General features: G+C 37.9%; 2 protein-coding genes across 2 annotated transcripts; both read right to left on the bottom strand.

The window, feature by feature from the left end:
* Positions 1-4,608: 4,608 nt before the first annotated feature.
* On the bottom strand, positions 4,609-6,358 carry LOC129726911 (cytochrome P450 4d1-like). Its single transcript, XM_055684163.1, has 4 exons — positions 6,138-6,358; positions 5,697-6,080; positions 5,003-5,635; positions 4,609-4,946 (listed from the first exon to the last, which is right to left on the bottom strand). Exons 1-4 carry the CDS (start codon positions 6,298-6,300, stop codon positions 4,609-4,611), a joined length of 1,518 nt encoding a protein of 505 aa, XP_055540138.1. The 5' UTR covers positions 6,301-6,358.
* Positions 6,359-14,495: 8,137 nt separating this feature from the next.
* LOC129726910 (cytochrome P450 4d1-like) lies at positions 14,496-16,212 on the bottom strand. The gene is made up of 4 exons (XM_055684162.1): positions 16,036-16,212; positions 15,593-15,976; positions 14,904-15,536; positions 14,496-14,853 (listed from the first exon to the last, which is right to left on the bottom strand). Exons 1-4 carry the CDS (start codon positions 16,193-16,195, stop codon positions 14,513-14,515), a joined length of 1,518 nt encoding a protein of 505 aa, XP_055540137.1. The 5' UTR covers positions 16,196-16,212; the 3' UTR covers positions 14,496-14,512.
* Positions 16,213-17,460: the final 1,248 nt, after the last annotated feature.

Here is a 17,460-nt window from a genome sequence, read left to right as displayed (position 1 = left end):
TCGTATGGTGGTCCGTGCTGCTAGCGGGGTAACAGCGGTGCGGGAGAATTATTCTTGCTGATATATCAGCTGCGTATCGAATCACTGGCGGGGTAGCCTGCCCCTACCAGTGTGCAGATGTTTCTGCCGATATACAACAGGCTATTGTTATCGCGCAACACAAGAACTAATCGACAAAGAAACACCCGTACGATAACTCGTGTATTGTTATTTTGCGAACTCAAACGGAGATAAACAATTTGCGTCTAATCGAGACGAAAACAAAACAACGAATGAATTCGATTAATGTGTATTAATTTTTTCGTATTATGGCATAGATTTCCTGCATTAACTCTGCTGATAAGAGAAAAGATAATGAGTCGACCTTGCCTTCAGTCAGCTTATACAGAGTCTGACAATCGAATTGCTACATTACTTCAACACTCACGAAAATGAATTGGACGAGCCCTCGTCTTAGTCTTAGCAGTCGGTGGTTGTGGGTATAACACTTGTGAACGAGTGTTATCCGGAAAAACGAACAAAATTTTTCTACCAGTACAGTCAAAAGATACCAGGAGACCGGTACCGTTCTAACTCAAACTTCGAACACTTCAGAATAAACATCACATTATTATAGCTAGAGTAATCGAAAGCATGATTACTATATGCCATTTCGTTCCTTGAAATGTTCTCCACCCAGTAATGTATAGCTCTTTACTGCTGGACCACTTCCAGGGAACCAGCAGGCGTTGAAAAAAATGACAGTCAGTGTTGAGACGGTTTGCCTTTTTATCTCTTAATGATTACATTGAAGTGTTCGCAATTTGAATCAAAGCCGAGTTCTAAATTCTCATCAATTTCATAAACAAAACATGTTTGAATCAATATAAACAGCATCTAATTGCAACAACAATAAAATATCCAAGTTAAACCCTTAAGATCAACGAGAAAATTATTTTTTCGTTGATTTTTCAGTGAAAGAAGTTACATCATAGCTCAAGCGTTCGAAATTTGATGCAGTACAGTACGGAAATTTGGTACAGTACTTCAGTAAAACGGTATGGAGGGAGACGGTATATTGTGATGACACCTGCTATGGAGAGGATCGTCAAAAGGCGCCTTAACGCTACCTTTATTACTTACAAGTGAACTATAAAGATGTGTCGCAATCAAAACAAACACAGTTTATTAACAGGGTAGGCACTCAAATGTGTGTATCACCCTCACGGTGACACCCTGTATATGATCAAAGTCTCTTTGGATCCTTAAAGATTAACTTCAGATCAAGTCCTATAAGATCCAGTAAGTTCAAGACCTTTTGGTGTTGCAAAAACGAGAGCGGCTTAAAAGAGTGAAGGTGTTCGTAAAAAGCGCCGCGTAAAGAAGGATGAAGAATATCGTGGTTATCGACGAGAATCATTTCGCTGTTCACCGTACTATTTGTGAACAAGCAGAACGACAGATTTTTTGTTGCTAGAAAGATCACTAACCTATACAGACGTTCAGACGACTACCAGGGAATAGAAACAAACAGTGGTTTTGGCTGGAATCATCCGTGTTCGGACTATGCCCGTTTTTATTCCTTTGTGTAAAGATCGACCAAAAATAGATATCGGAAATTAGTTCCACAGAACATAGTCGAACGTTTGACACGACTCGGTTCCGGCTCACAAAGCGAAGAAAATCCAACTATGGATAGCTAAAAAAAGTTAGGGTCTGGAAGTTCTGGATTCTGGCGGCAGCCAAGAATAAGATGCGAACCTCGTGTGCGATGCGTTCTAGTTAATTTTCAAAAAGTGGTATGTTTTCGAGTGAAATTGAATGGATTTGAAATGGAATGCTTTTTGTCTTTGTAAATTTAACTGCATTGCACCGTGTCAATTAAACAATTCAATAAATAAAATACAAATTCATCTGTTTGTTTCAATGTAGCACTTCATGTGCCGGACCCTGTAAGTACGCGCAACAATGTATTACCTGCGTATGTATTTGATAGTTTACAAACAAGATTGAAATACTGTAGGTGTACAGCTGGTGATAAGAATGGTAAGAAACTGACCTAACTATATTAAACAATAGAGTAGTCTTTTTATGTCGCATTTCAAGGAGTTTAAGGGTTATATACATTGCTCGAGAAATTAGTGCATAGTTTGGAATTTCTTTCTGCTTGTACACCTTTTTATTGCAATAGTAGTTTTCTAATAGTTCAATTATTAAACAACAACAAAACACGTTTCCTTAGAAATACCATTTATTTGGGGAGTAATGACCGTTTTCCCAAAACACCTCTTTTTTGTCAGAGGTTGGCGGTGTTTACGATAGCGACGCAGCAGAACAACTGAAATCAAAAACTCATGTTATTATATAAGTTTAGAAGTGTCCCGGGTATCTGAATAATCATTCTTATAAGTATTTTGTTTTCAGTGTAAACGGGTTTTCCAAAAATTACATGTTTTGAGCGCTAAAAATTACTTTGTAATTTGTTTTTCGAGCAAAGTTAAACTTCGTGTATCAAAGGTCGATCGTTCAACGATCGGGGAATTTAAAATTTTAGAATAAAGAGATAATAAAAATCGGATAAGTAGTTTGACCGCAATCGTAAACACGGCAAAGTCATTTTTTGAGAAACACCAATCCGAGATAAATGCGTATAAAGTTTCAAGTTTAGCTTATGCGGCCGTGGCGAGGCGCGCTGCAAATCGTTCTAATTTTTTCCCTGTTGCTCAAATCTGCATAAAAATTCATGAAAATGTTCTCAAGATGTTGTACATCAAGATAATGCAATAAAAAAATAATGCATTAAAAAGGTATAAAACCCCTTAAGATTTGTTACAGCCAGAGCCTAACAAAGTAATTTTCATATCACATCGCTTTCAATTGAAAAATATTTGTATCATTTTCGAGTGCTTTGTGAGTCAAATGGAAACTACTCAAATGCTGTTGCTTCGATTTTGACAGCGGAAGGGCTTGAAAGGAAACAAATTTTCAATTGGAAATAACAATGAGCGCTGTCGGAGACCGGGGCCTTCCATACAGTACTTCACGCATGTAGAGGGAAGAAGAAGCTGAGAAAATCGTGGCGATATAAAACGGAGCACGCTAAAACCAGTTTCACAACACGAAGTGGCTACAGTGCTCCAGTAAACAACAGCGAAAAAATCTCCGAAATGTTGATCGTGACGTATTTGTTGGATGCCATTGCGATTAAAACTGCATCTTGTTTATCATGAGAACAAAATAAAAAACTGCTCGAAATGTGTTAAATGACAGTTCGTCGATATATCGCACATGTGCGAACTGTCTTTTAACACATTTTGAGTAGTTTTATGTTCCTCATATCAAAATGAAAAAAACAACAATAAACAGTTCTCGCCAAACATGTGAAAAAGGACCATACACAAGCCAAAATTTCACGGTTTTTGAATAATACAAGCCTAATTTACCCAAAAAAATCAAATTGGTTTTTCATCAAAAAATCCTATTTGTACGGGTAGATTATGCTTGTATTGATCATATTAATTGGCGAGATATTTTAAAAGTCACGTTTTGCTCAAAAAACGCATTTTTTTCATAGAATACATAAAAACTGGTATAGCATTAAAATCCAATTTGGACAGTCATCATTTTCATTTGAGATTTGATTTACTAGCCTGGTTTCAACGAGAGCTGCTCATATACATACTTTCATTTTTCTCTGCGCGTGTTTGTAGTTGAGTGAGAGAGCCCTAGAAAAAATTGAAAAATTTTAGTTGTCATCCGTATCCGTATAAAAATCTCAGCTGTAAATTTATAGTTTTCTGGTTTGCCGATATCTCCCAGATTGTCTCGAGGTACGGTGCTGTCCTAACAAACCAGTCGTCGTAGGTTCGAGTCTCGGCTCTGGAGAGACTGTTAGTGTCAGTAGGTTCGAAGTGCTGGCCCCGCAATTGCCCTGTACACTGAATGGTCGGCTGCGAGACGTGTATAAATAAACAGAAGGTCGAGTTCCTAATCGGAATGTAGCACCAAGGCTTTGCCTTGGGTTTCCGATCTAGCTAAAAATTAGTATTTTTAATATTTTTTCGTTGCAAAACAAAAAAAAAAAATACACAACTTCATCTCAGTAAATGAACACTAATAATAGAGCACTTCAAGTTCGGTAAAAGTTATCGTCAGATTGTAGATATCGTTCAGTTTCGTACAAAAAGAGTGTTTTTTCCACACCAACAAAGCGAGCCGAGTTTCTGGATTGATAGCTTTTATTTTGAGAATGACAGAGCAAGATCGAAGTCTTCAAGTTTTCCGTCCTCAAACAGTGTGTGACCTTCTTTAACAATAAGGTCGCAAAGGTAAAGTAGTACCTACTCGAAATCCTAGGTTATCGGCGAAAAACGGTTGATCTGGGTACATAATCACATTCCATGGATAGGTTGCGAAAAAAAATGAAATCCAGTAATTGAATGGGATGCAATCCTGTTACGTCACAACCCGCGCAGAATGCCCAATGTTCCATTACGAAGCATTAGTCAGTGATTATTCAGTGAAGAATCAAGAGTTGATAGAACCAAAACAATGTATTATAAGCATCTAATCTTTGCAGCAGCTGATTTACAATTAAACTTCAAATAAAAAAGCAACAAAAATTTTTATTCAGCGCTCCAGTAGCTTAATGGGAATAACCGTATCCGGACGCAGCACCAGGTCCGTTTTGACTTTCATGTTCGCCATCGATTCTCCCGGGAGTACCTTGTAGTTGGCAAGCAGTTTAATTAGTGTCACCTTCAGTTCCATCATGGCGTATCGCTGTCCAATACAATTGCGTGATCCTGCACTAAAGGGTATATAGTCATACGGGCCCCGAGTACTTTCGTTCGACTTGGAGAACCGTTCCGGATCAAACTTCTTCGGTTCGGGCCAAACCTTCGGATTGCGATGAATGTTATATATTTTGATTGTAATTGTCGTGCCAGCGGGGATGGTGATGCCATCTGGAAAGTTTTGGTTTAGTCAATGTACATTAAAATAACATCCACTCTCTACGTACTTATTTCCATGTCCTCAACGAGAGATCGTCCAATAAATGGTACCGGGGGCATCAGGCGTAGTGATTCCTTCACGACCATATCCAAGTATTCGAGCTGCTGGATCTGCATATTCGTCAGTTGTTTGGTGGTTTGGTCTTTACCCAGAACTCGAATAACTTCTTCATATAACCGCTGCTGAACATCCTGGTATTTGGCCAAATTCCACATCGTGAAAGAAATACCCGACGTGGTTGTGTCATGGCCTTCGAACATAAATGTATCTACCTCCTCTCGAATATCCTCACGACTGAGAGGTTGGCCCTCTATGGTTACGTTTAGTAATAAGTCAAGGAAGGTAAGCTTCCGCTTTGAATACATATCTTCTTCACTAATATCGAACGCTACCTTGTTATCGGCTTTTTCCTGTTCCAGTATTTTTCTTCGGGAATCAATAACTGAATTGGTAAAATTATGCAGTTTCAAAATTACTTGTTTTTGCTCTTTTGCGTATGGGTACAGGAAGAAAAGTGACGGAAAATTACGAAGAACGCTGAATATTCGCCGTATTATAAAAGTACTCATTTGCTTGACTGCTATTACGTACTCGTTTTGTGGGTCGTCCTGGGCATGGATTTGGACTCCCATTGAAGTTGCTGAAAGATTTCAGAATAATATTTAAAAAAATTTAAATGTGCTACTGTCTTCAATACTAACCACAAATACTGTCCAGAGCATACAACGTGATGTAATCGTAGATATCAAATTCCACCTTGCCTGCGTGGCGCTTGAGCTTGGACACCAGGATGTCCGCTTCGCTATTGAACACTTCCAAAAAGTTCTCCAACATCTTGAAGTGAAATGTCGGAGTGATGATTTTTCTTCTCTGGAACCATTTCTCGCCAGTTGAAATTAACAAGCCTTTGCCTAACCATGGTTCAATAAAATCGTAAGCAAACGATTTCCGGATCGACTTTGCCAGTAAGACTTTTTCGACATTTTTCGAACTAGATAAATCCAATATCAACTCATTGAAGGGCCCAATTATAACAAGATCCTCACCGTGAATATCATGAATACCTGACACGATCTCGAATATCTCTAAGAGAAAAAAGTCTTCGTAAGTGTAACACTTTTTGACTAAACCATAACACTGACCTGGTATACTCTTGCCAAAAAACATTTGCAAATTTCCGAAGAAATAATGCACATCGGGACCACCAAAGTGCGACCGTATATTAAGCACCCGCTGACGGGCTCGATGATAGTTAAACAGCACGTAACCAACGGTGGCGAAAATGAGTGACAAAATCAATAACATTTTGTTTAGAGCTTTCGGCAGCTCAACAGAACTTCACTTAATACGAAAAGGACTGTAGGCCAACTTGTACAATTGGTAATGGTTTCACGAAAGACCACAAACGCAGCCACAAAACGCTGTTCGTGAGACTGATAATCATTTGCTCTTCTGATAACCGATTTACAAAAGGTGAACAGAGCGATAAACAGCCGGCCGTGCCTTAATTTAGCCTTAAGATGCGCAAGAAAATGTGTTGCATATGTATTTAAAGGTTTACGAACGAAATTTCACGAGTAATGGTGAGCAGGTAATTCCGAGAAGGCTGCCCTTTCAGAATTAATTTTCGCAGATTCCCTGGCTAAGATGTAAATGATTGTTGTAACGGGTAGGGTTATGACATTTCAAGTACCAAATTTCAAATTTTTCTTCTGGATCTGTACTGTTCATATTCGAATTTACCACAATCTTTTGATTAGACTCAGTACTGATAAGAAAGAAATCAGAGAATTGAAAAGCTATTATATCAACGTATCGTATTTACGAAATGGTATCGTGAGCGTTTTAAAAACAGTAAACACAACCAGAATTTTTTAATTTGGACTGGAAACATGCTATTTTAAAAAATCATCTAACAATTAAATTGAATAACAAATACATATCAGCAAATAGGTAAGCACTAATGTTACCATGAAACGGGGTGAAATTGATCAATTTTAATAATAATTTCCAATTAACTAACTTCATGTACATTTTTCCCGAAATAGTATAATTTTAAAACAAGTACATACCAGTGCTCCAGTAAGCCTCTATGGCTATTGGTGAAATTTCTATCGTCTACTTCATGAAATAAATTCGATAATTCTATAAGGTACTATGAGATGAATTGGGGTGAAATTGATCACCATTGAAATCCATACATTCTTTTGGCAATGTGTTTTTTTTTCGACATGCTAGAGATGATTTCTATGCTGAAAAATATCATTTACAGCTAGTTTGGCCGTTAGACCGATTTCAATTCGGTTTTTTTGCAAAAGCTCACAAACTAGCTCTGAAATTAAAATCTTTCTGGTTTCCTGCGAATTCATCAGTATTTCTTTAATGATATGGAATGATCATTGTTGAAAATTATATTTTTCGAGCTTTTATCAAACTTCACTCACTTCTCCAAATTTAACGTAATTAACCCTCAACTAAGATTACTTTAAGTAAATTCAATACTTTTTTTTTGTTATTTGGAAACTGATCAAATTTGATTGAGTTTTGGCTAAGATAGAAGAATTTTTCGAAAATATGTAAAATTGCAGCGGGTATGCAAGGGTTAACTTTTACAGGTATGTGAATCATGCAAAAGTTGCGTTTAAGGACACGTTAACATTGCCTAGTGTTGTAAAGGCAATATCTTTTGATTGGTATTTTTTATCACGAATTTTCAGGGCATATCAAACGTTACTTATTGTTACATATGGGTGGAAGGGTGTCTGAAATGTAGGTTTTTAGCGTGACGTAATTTGTGTACGACGCCTTAGACATTTGGTAAAAAAATATATTTTTTATTAGTCGAAAAAGTACAACTTTAATAGCTTGAAATTTTGAATGTGTACTCATTTCCAGAAGGTCTTCTGTTCCGGTACAGGGTCCAGACTGTACTTGCTTCGCTTTTGCATCACCGCTTCCTTTCGTGGTAGCTTATTGGTTATTCCGCCAGGGGTAATTTTACGACCATCGCGAAGATTAGGAGCGTTAATTAAACTAGTCGACAAAGTGAAAAAAAGGGCACCACAAAAGCTCAAACCGGAAAAAACGAAAGATTACAGCTATTAAACCATTCCTATGAATTTTGGTGCCCCTAGCCATTACCAAAACGAGTCAACTTGCGTGAGAGTTCACATAGTTATTGCTCGCCGGGTTCGTCACCTCAGCGTTATGTTTAAGAGAAAACTCATTTAGGTCTCTGAAGAAAAGTTAGTGGCGAGAGACACCAACATTCACAGGAATGGTTGAATAGCTCATGGCTGGTAAACGGCTGGATAATGCGTACCATCGGTGCCAAGTGCACCTACAGGAATAAAATAGACCCAGTGGTGGTTCTTAGCCTCTTACCCTGCCACTCCTATCCCAACCTCCACGCGGTGCCAGCTGGGATACGAGCTACCAAGGGAAGATCAGGAAACCAACCCTGGTGGGAACTTGGTCGTACGCTGACAGAAAAGGAGGGCTTTTTTGAGTTTCCGAGCGTCAGTCCTCCATGTTAAAAGCGGCTCACAACGGCGTCTGTACTCCAGGTTAAAGGGGGCCGATTACCGTCCTAGTGCCAACGTGGACAGTAGGGTGGGACAAAAAGTGAATTTTCCCATATAGAATCGTATGGAAACTTTAAAAATCGGGCGCAAATCGGGCGTTTCACCGATCGATCTGTAAAGTTACACAGTTGTTATAGGACCCATAAGGAACACGAAAAGTGCATGGGAGCGAAAAAATAACACCATCGCTTTTTTCCCATATAACCGTGTCCCAGTCTAGTGGACAGTGTTGCGCACGATGGTCCTCCGGCGAGACAGGGGGTTGGTGAGCGCGACTGAAGCAACCTAACAACGCCGAAAACTACGTGCACTCGCTCGTAGCTGCGCAGCCAGAAGAGGACCAGCTGGAGGATTGGGGATGGGAGAGCGGCAGCTAATAACCGAGTGAATTGGAGAAACTTTGTGAATCAGGCCATGTCATTATGACAGAATGCCAAATAAATAAATAGATAATAATCTTTCATTTTTTCCGGTTTGAGCTTTTGGAGTGCACGTGTTACAATACCGCAGGCAACACTGGAACCGTTTTGGATGCCGTTTGACAATTCTAGATAAACATTTCAAAAGGTCCTATCTGCTTTCATCGTTTTTCCGAAATGTCTTTTTATTTTGGTAACGGTTTAACTTTAGTAGCTCTCCCAAGCGTGATTTTCGTTCAGAAGGCTAGAGTGATCCCTCCGCTATCACTTGTCCAAATAACGTGTCAAAAAAGGTGTTTGATAAGTTGTGGTGATTGAATGAAAGTGATCGATCAAAAAATCGATGAAAGCAGATAGGACCTTTTGAAATGTTTCTCTAGAATTATGCTAAACGTTTGATGAACATGAAAGATAGGTAAAGAATAAGTAACCAGAGAGAAAAAGCAATAGATTTTATAGCAAAAAACATAGAGGATAGGAAGAAAACAAATCGCCATTACAAGTGCATAGTAGAAGTTTGGAAAATAAAGTGGAAAATAATTATTATTCGAAAATAAATTTGATCCATTGTACTTACCCATAGATACAGAGTCCGTCGGTATTTCCTGAAATCTAAATTAATAGATACTTACCCTGGAAGTGTCGTTCGTCCTGTAGTAGGTAGCTGAAATAAATAGGAAATAAGAAAAATATCGTTATACTTACCAAAATACCATAGATACAGATTCTGCAAGTGCGGTTCGATCGGTGTAGAGTAACTCCCCACAAATTGGTCCAAAGCACAAATAACATTTGCGATAGAAAACCAATAAGCCGTAGATAGGAAAGCAGGATCGTAAACGGCTAAGGTGAATTCACTTCTTGTAAGTCTTATGTAATTTAATATTTGAACTTAGGCTAATAATCAAAATAAAATTGCAATTTGAGCTTTACCGAAAATCAATTGGTTGCTACAAAAAATTTGGCTCAAATCCGAACAGCACGTTTGTTGACCAGTGTTGTTTTTCTCTTCCTAGATTCTCTTAGCAAAACGTAAGAACACCCTTTGAAAGGATCGTCAGATGTACTCTCATCGGTTGGTTATTTAGGCAAAAGATGTTTCCAGTCGACAGTGGCTCAGCCCTTTCAAGCATTTCTCCCAAAGATCGCTTTGATCGTCCCTAAGGGGAACGCTTAATTTTTCCATCGCGCTGTTTGTATGCGGGACTTACCGAAAGGTCATGCCGAGTTCCTCCACACTAAAGAAACTTTTAAGTGTTCCCACTGCAAGCGGTGTCAGCATGATTGCCTCCGCATTCGCTGCAGCGTGCCTTATTGCCAGTAAGTGGCTGCCCAAGTAACACGGTTAGTCTTCAAAAAGCTTAGGTAATTGATATATAACAAATCTCGTCACTATAACAATAACGTAAAAACTTATATACAACTTGTTAACAACTCAAAAAGCGCAAGGGGCGGAGCCAATATAAAACATATATTCAACTTCAAATGAATTGTTCACACGACTTATATAAAACAACTTTATAACGACTATAACCATCACTTTTACATTTCTAGTACCAACAAATGGTGGCCTGTTATTAATAGGTCATAAACAAATTGCACAAATGAGTTGAAATTTCACTCGCTGATGATTGTTTCTAACACATACAAAACAGATGACCCACGAAAATAATCATGGCTCTTCATTTACGAAATTATCAAGATAATCCATTGATAGAATAGGGTGTTGGTATAGTGATTAAATACAATAAATCTACGTGCGATTTCAGATTTGTCGTGAATATTTGCCTTGTACTTCGTTAAAATTTACGCGCTTCGAAAATACCACAATATGATAGTAATCAATATCATTTTTTTTTAAATTTGAAATAAAGAAAAAAGTAACAGATAAACTCTAGAGGAATGAGCCTCAGGTATATATTTTCGATAGGATTATATTATGAAACGTGCCTTTAGCACAGAAAAATGGTGTTGAATATTATTTTAGCACGTCGCTTGCGCTAACGAGGCAGCCATGTTGACTATTAGCATTCGTTGAATGGGTACACCGATTGCCCAAAGATTTTGTCCGTTATATAACCACTATCTATAAAGTTTATTTCGGTAAAAATATCGCATAATAATTGAAAAAAATGTACATTGAAACATCAAGGTGAACAAAGATGTCATGCACTATGTACTAATTATTTGAACTTTCTTACTATTTTAGCAAACCAAACGAGGAGAATCGTGAAACCAATTAAGCTGGGCTATATAAAGCTACTACAATCTATAAAAAATCGCCGTCACCATCTTGATTATTGTAGTACAGAAAATAATATAAATATTCTCCTAACTAAACCACGCATTAAGAAATATATTTTGAAATTTAAGTAAAACAGAAATATTCAAACATTGATCTGAGGTTATTTACGATGATCAAAATAATAATAATAAAACCGAAGATCGTTGAGCAAGACAAAAAAGAGAATTGAAACAAATCATGGCCGATCAGATCAAATGATTTTCTTGTTTTAAGTAAATTGAATGATAAATTTATTGATTATAATTTACTGTCAAATTAATTATTTATGTTTAATCAAACATAAATTCCCTGGGTGTTTAAATATTTTATATAATTTTGAATATTATAACAGTATTTTTGATCTGCACTGTATTTGATGAAGAAGAAATAGTTCACACCATAAAATCACATTTACAACTGATTTAAAACTGAACTACAACTTTTGCGGCCATTTTCCAATTTTGTCTCCACTATACGTTTTGCTGTCAAACACATATTCACCACTGTTGTCTCTCTTGCATTCTCAAGAAAAAAAAACTAGTTAGAACATGTTATAAATCAGTTTTTACAGCAATTCGTAATGTATTTACAACTTCAACTTGTTATTTCGATTTAAAACATCATTCCGATTTAAAACATCAACGCGAGTGAATTAAAACCCAATGATTTCCCTGTAACTTATTTATGACTTATTTATAACTTTTTCCTTTCATTTTTTTCGTAAAAGATGTTGCATGTGTTACTTGGGTGTGTGACTGCGAAGGTGGAAATTTCGTCTCTCCTTCTCCGACGAATAATGAACACAATTGCTTTTAATCCTGCACACCGTGAAATGTTATTGATAATGAGATTAATCTTAGTTTCTCGTGAAGAGCTCGTAGCTTGCAATCGCGTTTACTTTCTTCAAGCTACTTACGACAACGCGTAGTTTGTTCGGCCTCACATTTTTGATTTCGGTTACGTCCAAAAAAGACATTTTGCCAGGTCTTTGTCAACTTGAATGATATATATATATATATATATATATATATATATATATATATATATATATATATATATATATATATATATATATATATATATATATATATATATATATATATATATATATATATATATATATATATATGAATATGAAATATGCCTTTATTTTTGGGCCGAAAGAAAACAACGTAGATACCTTTCGAGGTATCTGGGTTTTTGCACTGAAATTCAACACGGTGTGTTTTACAACTACCACTCAGTGCTAGTGTTACACAAAAGCACAAGAAGCGACGATTGTTCACCGCAGCCGAGGGCTTTAGCTTCGTGAAAATACTGGTATCACTGATTGCTAATCTGCAGGCTATTGTAACCACAGCACAAAACGAACCGAAAAAACACCATACACTATCTCGTGTGATTCCTTTTTATAATTGATTGTGTGGATTGTAGCAGACTGAGACATACCGCTTGTATGCAATTATCGTCTACTCATACCTGAATCAAAAGAACGACGCTTCACTTCAAATCAATTGAATGTTCACGATGCAAATTGATCAACCCAAAGTACTAAACAAAACTCACACATCCAAAAAATGCTCGCTCACCATATTAATGTGTTATCTAATTATATAAACATATAAAAATGGAGTTTTGTCTATCCGATTCTTATAGACTTGGAAACTACTGAACCCATAGGCGTGCAAATTTAAAATTGACAGATAGTTTAGAAAATATCTGATTTTCAAAATTCTACAGAGCTCCTAAAAATATATCGCTAAAAATGTGTGTTTACGAAAGATCTTAGAATTGACGACAGGGCAGAAACCAGCAAAGACCACATTTCGCAAAATGGCGTGTGGGTTGTGAAGTGCAAAGATAATAAATAAAATTATCAGGAATTCGAAATTTTATGGTGAGAGGTGCGAACAGAAGTGCCAACTTCGTAGATCGAAACTTTTCAAGTGTTTGTCTTTCCCATTTCTTACGTTTTATATGAAAGTATTAGTGCATTAATGTTTAGTATAAGGTTTTGGTGAGAGATCTTACTCCACGTATGCATTCACAAATACGCATGGTGTTGGTTATCTGCCAGTTGTGTATTATTGTAAGTATTATTCAAACGTCTGAAACCGTGTGAGGCATTAGGAAGACATCCTTTTATAAGGACCATAGAAGATTCGGTCGACCACGAGCGTATCCAGCGTAAGAGAAACGTTTAATGCGAAAACTTGCCACCAATCTCGAATCTATTGAATCTGTCCACAATATTTTGGAAACTGATCTTGGATTAAGGCCTACAAGAGGAGTAAAGTTTACGGCGTTTTCTAGTCCTCTCCGAAAAAAAGGCTCGATAGAGCGAAAATGATACCCTCGTGACACACTGGTCAAGAGTTAATTTTTTCCTGATGAGAAACTATTTGTCCTGCAGTTTGAAAGCGAAGCAAGCTTCACTTGGCTTCCATCGACAAAGGCGTCAAAGTCAAAGCTGTTCATTATGTAATGGAAGTTTTGGAGAAAATCGTCTCCTGAGGATTTGAAGGCTCATCGGAAATGACCACTATTTGTTCCAGTGAGACAGTGCACCAGACGGTGCTCTGCGAACTTGGTTCAAGGCTGATGTAGGAACAAATTGACGGATTTTCTGGATAAAAATGAATGGGTGACATCTTTCCCCCTAAAGTTGGCGCCTATGGTCGTTAGAGATGCCGAGGTGAACTCGCTCTCTATCAACAAAGATTATAACACTTTCTTCCTTCTTTCCATAACCAACCGTAAGGACGTATCCAGCACCGTTATCGATTTATACGAAGCAGTAGCCTTCTGAATTGTTATACATTGATTATAGGAGATCAATCCCAAATTGCCATCTTACGATGTTTTTTTGTGGAACCATGCTAGCTAGATCCATTACGGAGGAGCAACTACGAAATATACGGTGGTTCAAGCTCAAGTTGATCTTCTACTTTGATTGATTTTCTAATTTGGCCTTCAGAAGCATTTTTTAGCGATTCAAAGCCTAATTTATTTGGGATCATTTTCTTTTCGGCCTTATAACTTCTTCCACTTTTTTGATAATTTATTATTTTATTTTTTTTTGGCCTTCGATGTTCAAAAAAATTATTGGTTTCATATATACAATGACCTGACAGTACTCGATACCAGCGCAACTGGCAACGCCTAGCTTTATATCGAAAGAATTGAGAGAGTTATGAAAGACGGTCTTTATTTTCTAATGTGATAATCTATCACTTTCGTTCCACCAGCTTAATCGGGATTCCCTTGTTTGGTCGAATCACCAAATCCGTCTTGAAGCGCATCTTATCCATCGATTCACCGGGAAGAATGCGAAAGGCTGCCACCAGCTTTATGATGGCCACCTTTAGCTCCATGGTGGCATACTTCTGACCGATGCAGTTTCTCGTGCCGAAGCTGAACGGAATGTAATCGTAGGGACCGTATGAGCTTTCGTTCGTTTTGGAGAAGCGCTCCGGGTCAAACTTGTCTGGGTCAGGCCACACTTTCGGGTTTCGATGGATGTTGTAAATCTTTATGTTGACGTTGGTTCCGGCAGGAACGGTAACTCCATCTGAGAAAAAGAGCTTTTTAGCAGAGGAAAATCGCACAATGAGGTTTTACTTAGTTCCATATCCTCCAGCAAGGTTCGTCCGATAATCGGAACTGGTGGAATTAATCGTAGTGATTCCTTGATAACCATATCCAGATAAGTCATTTCCTGTATTTGAACATTTGTTAATTTGGAGGTTGATTTGTGTTCACCCAAATAGTTACAAATTTCCTCATACAACTTCTCCTGAACAGTTTCATACTTCGCCAGGTGCCAAATCGTAAATGCAATGCCGGAAGTTGTTGTATCATGACCTTCGAACATAAACGTGTCGACCTCTTCGCGAATATCTTCCCGACTCAGTGGTTTGTCATCTACGGTGACACTGAGCAGTAAGTCAAGGAACGTAAGCTTCCGCTTCGAGTACAAGTCTTTTTCGTGTAAATCGAATGCAATTTTTGATTGGGTGTTTCCTTGCTCCAAAATTTTTCGTCGCGAATCAATTACTGCGTTTGTAAAGGAGTGCAACTTTTTGATCACTTTTTTTTGTTCACCAGCATAAGGATAGAAGAAAAATAATCTGGGAAAAGATCGTAGAAAGCTGAAAACTCGACGTAGGATAAATGTACTCATTTGTTTGACTGCCAGAGCGTACTCATTGTTGGGATCATCCTGGGCATTTATCCGGACGCCCATGGCTGTTTCTAAAATTTCATTATAATTTCATTTCCATCTATGTACAATCAATTGACAAACTTACCACAAATACTATCCAAAGCGTACAACGTGATGTGTTCGTAAATGTCGAATTCATCCTTACCAACTTTACCTCTCAGCTTGCTGACTAGTAGATCCGCCTCCCGATTGAACACATCGAGAAAACATTCTAGCATCTGAAAGTGAAACGTAGGGGTTATAATTTTTCGCCGCTGGAACCATTTTTCCCCTGTAGAAATTAGCAACCCAGTGTCCAGCCAAGGTTGCAGAAAGTCGTAAACAAAAGATTTCTTGGTTGTCTTGGTTTGTAGTACTTTTTCCACATTTGTCCTGCTGGAGAGATCTAGTATCAGCTCATTGAAGGCAGCAATAATGGCCACATCTTCACCGTGCACTTTGTGCATGTCCGTAATGATATCGAATATATCTAATTTGATTGGATGAGATAAATAAATAATGTTTATCGATGAAAACAAAAACACTTACCAGGAATACTTTTTCCAACAAATTTTGACGTGGTTCCCCACAGAAACTGCGACTCCGGTCCACCGAAATGTGTTTTAATTTTTATTAGTTTCCTATACCGATAGTAGCTAAACAAAACGACAGAAATGCCAGTGAAAAGAATTGACAGAGTGAGGAACATTGCTTCCAATTTATGGCGATCGGTTGAACAACTGAGAGTAAGTGCACTTGTTTTAAACGACGGTTGAGCGTCAATTGCTGCGTATCAAAATTGATAAAATTACGGTTCTATTTTTAGAATGTTGATATGCAACTTGTTTGGAACATTCCCAATCTTGTTTTGTTTAATCATGGAGATTGTCTAAGTTTTTACTTTAATTATAGCTTGTTTAATACCCCGATAGAATTTAATAGTGTCTTCAGCACTTCAAACCTCAACTAGCACTTCTTAAGCTTTTACAAGCTCACATGTTTGTATACACATTTAATGGAAAGTCATGCGGTGCGTAGCCCAGCTATCCATGTCAAGGACAGCGCTGAACAAAGGCAATATTCACACCCCTTCAGCAGCGAAAGCTGGTACTGCGCTGCGCTTTAAGAATAGCACAAAAGACATCCTCGTAGGCATGCAAATATCACTCTCCCAAGTTTTCCTTGAAGTAGCCTCATCCCGCCCTCTCGCCAGCAGTGAGAGAAGAAATAACACTTGTTCTGAAGTGTTGTTTTCAATGTACTTTTTATGGGAATTTCTTTATTTCCACTTTGCGCTCATTTACACCGAGATTCATCCGAAGTAGGTTTAGCTTTGCTCTCGCACCCATTCCGCTTAGTGAAAGCTTGTTTCATTCTTCCACTGCACTAAACATTTCGCGCCCTTTACCAAACCTGGTAACGAATTCAAGAAATGTCGTGTACAAATGCTGCAATAGGACGAGCCTAAAAGTTAAGTGATACCTCGAAGAATCATTGAGGAGTGCAAACAACGCTCGTTATTAACAATCATCTTTCTCCCCTGTCTGCCGCTGCGCGGGATGGGAGTTACTTCTGTTACTTATTCTGGGCGGAAGTTTTCCAGCGGATTCCTCGGGACGTGCTCCTTTATGATGATGAGCCTCGTAAAAAAAAGTTGCCCGTATGCCACTGTTTAGCTAGAATGTCAGAAAATAATAGCTAATGTATCTGTGGGAAACAATTACTTAGGTGCTTCGTACCGGTTGGCAAGTGGTCGAACCCTCGGCCACCGAGTTTCATCTCTTCATCTGTCTGACTTTTATTAATATTTTTTATTAAATTTTTATGGTAATTAGATTCGTCCGTGAGGTTGTACTTCTACCGATAAAAAGAATACTTTTGCTGCGCGACTATCGTTGGGATCTGGAATGAGCGGCCTGTTTATCAAACATGGCAATGCTCCAAATAGCCTAATAGACACTTAAGTTTTGCTCT

This window comes from Wyeomyia smithii, chromosome 3 (assembly GCF_029784165.1).
Source record: "Wyeomyia smithii strain HCP4-BCI-WySm-NY-G18 chromosome 3, ASM2978416v1, whole genome shotgun sequence".
In the NCBI taxonomy this organism is placed as follows: domain Eukaryota; kingdom Metazoa; phylum Arthropoda; class Insecta; order Diptera; family Culicidae; genus Wyeomyia; species Wyeomyia smithii.
The sequence above is the reverse complement of the archived record's forward strand: the minus strand, read 5'-3'. Positions and strand labels throughout refer to the sequence as shown.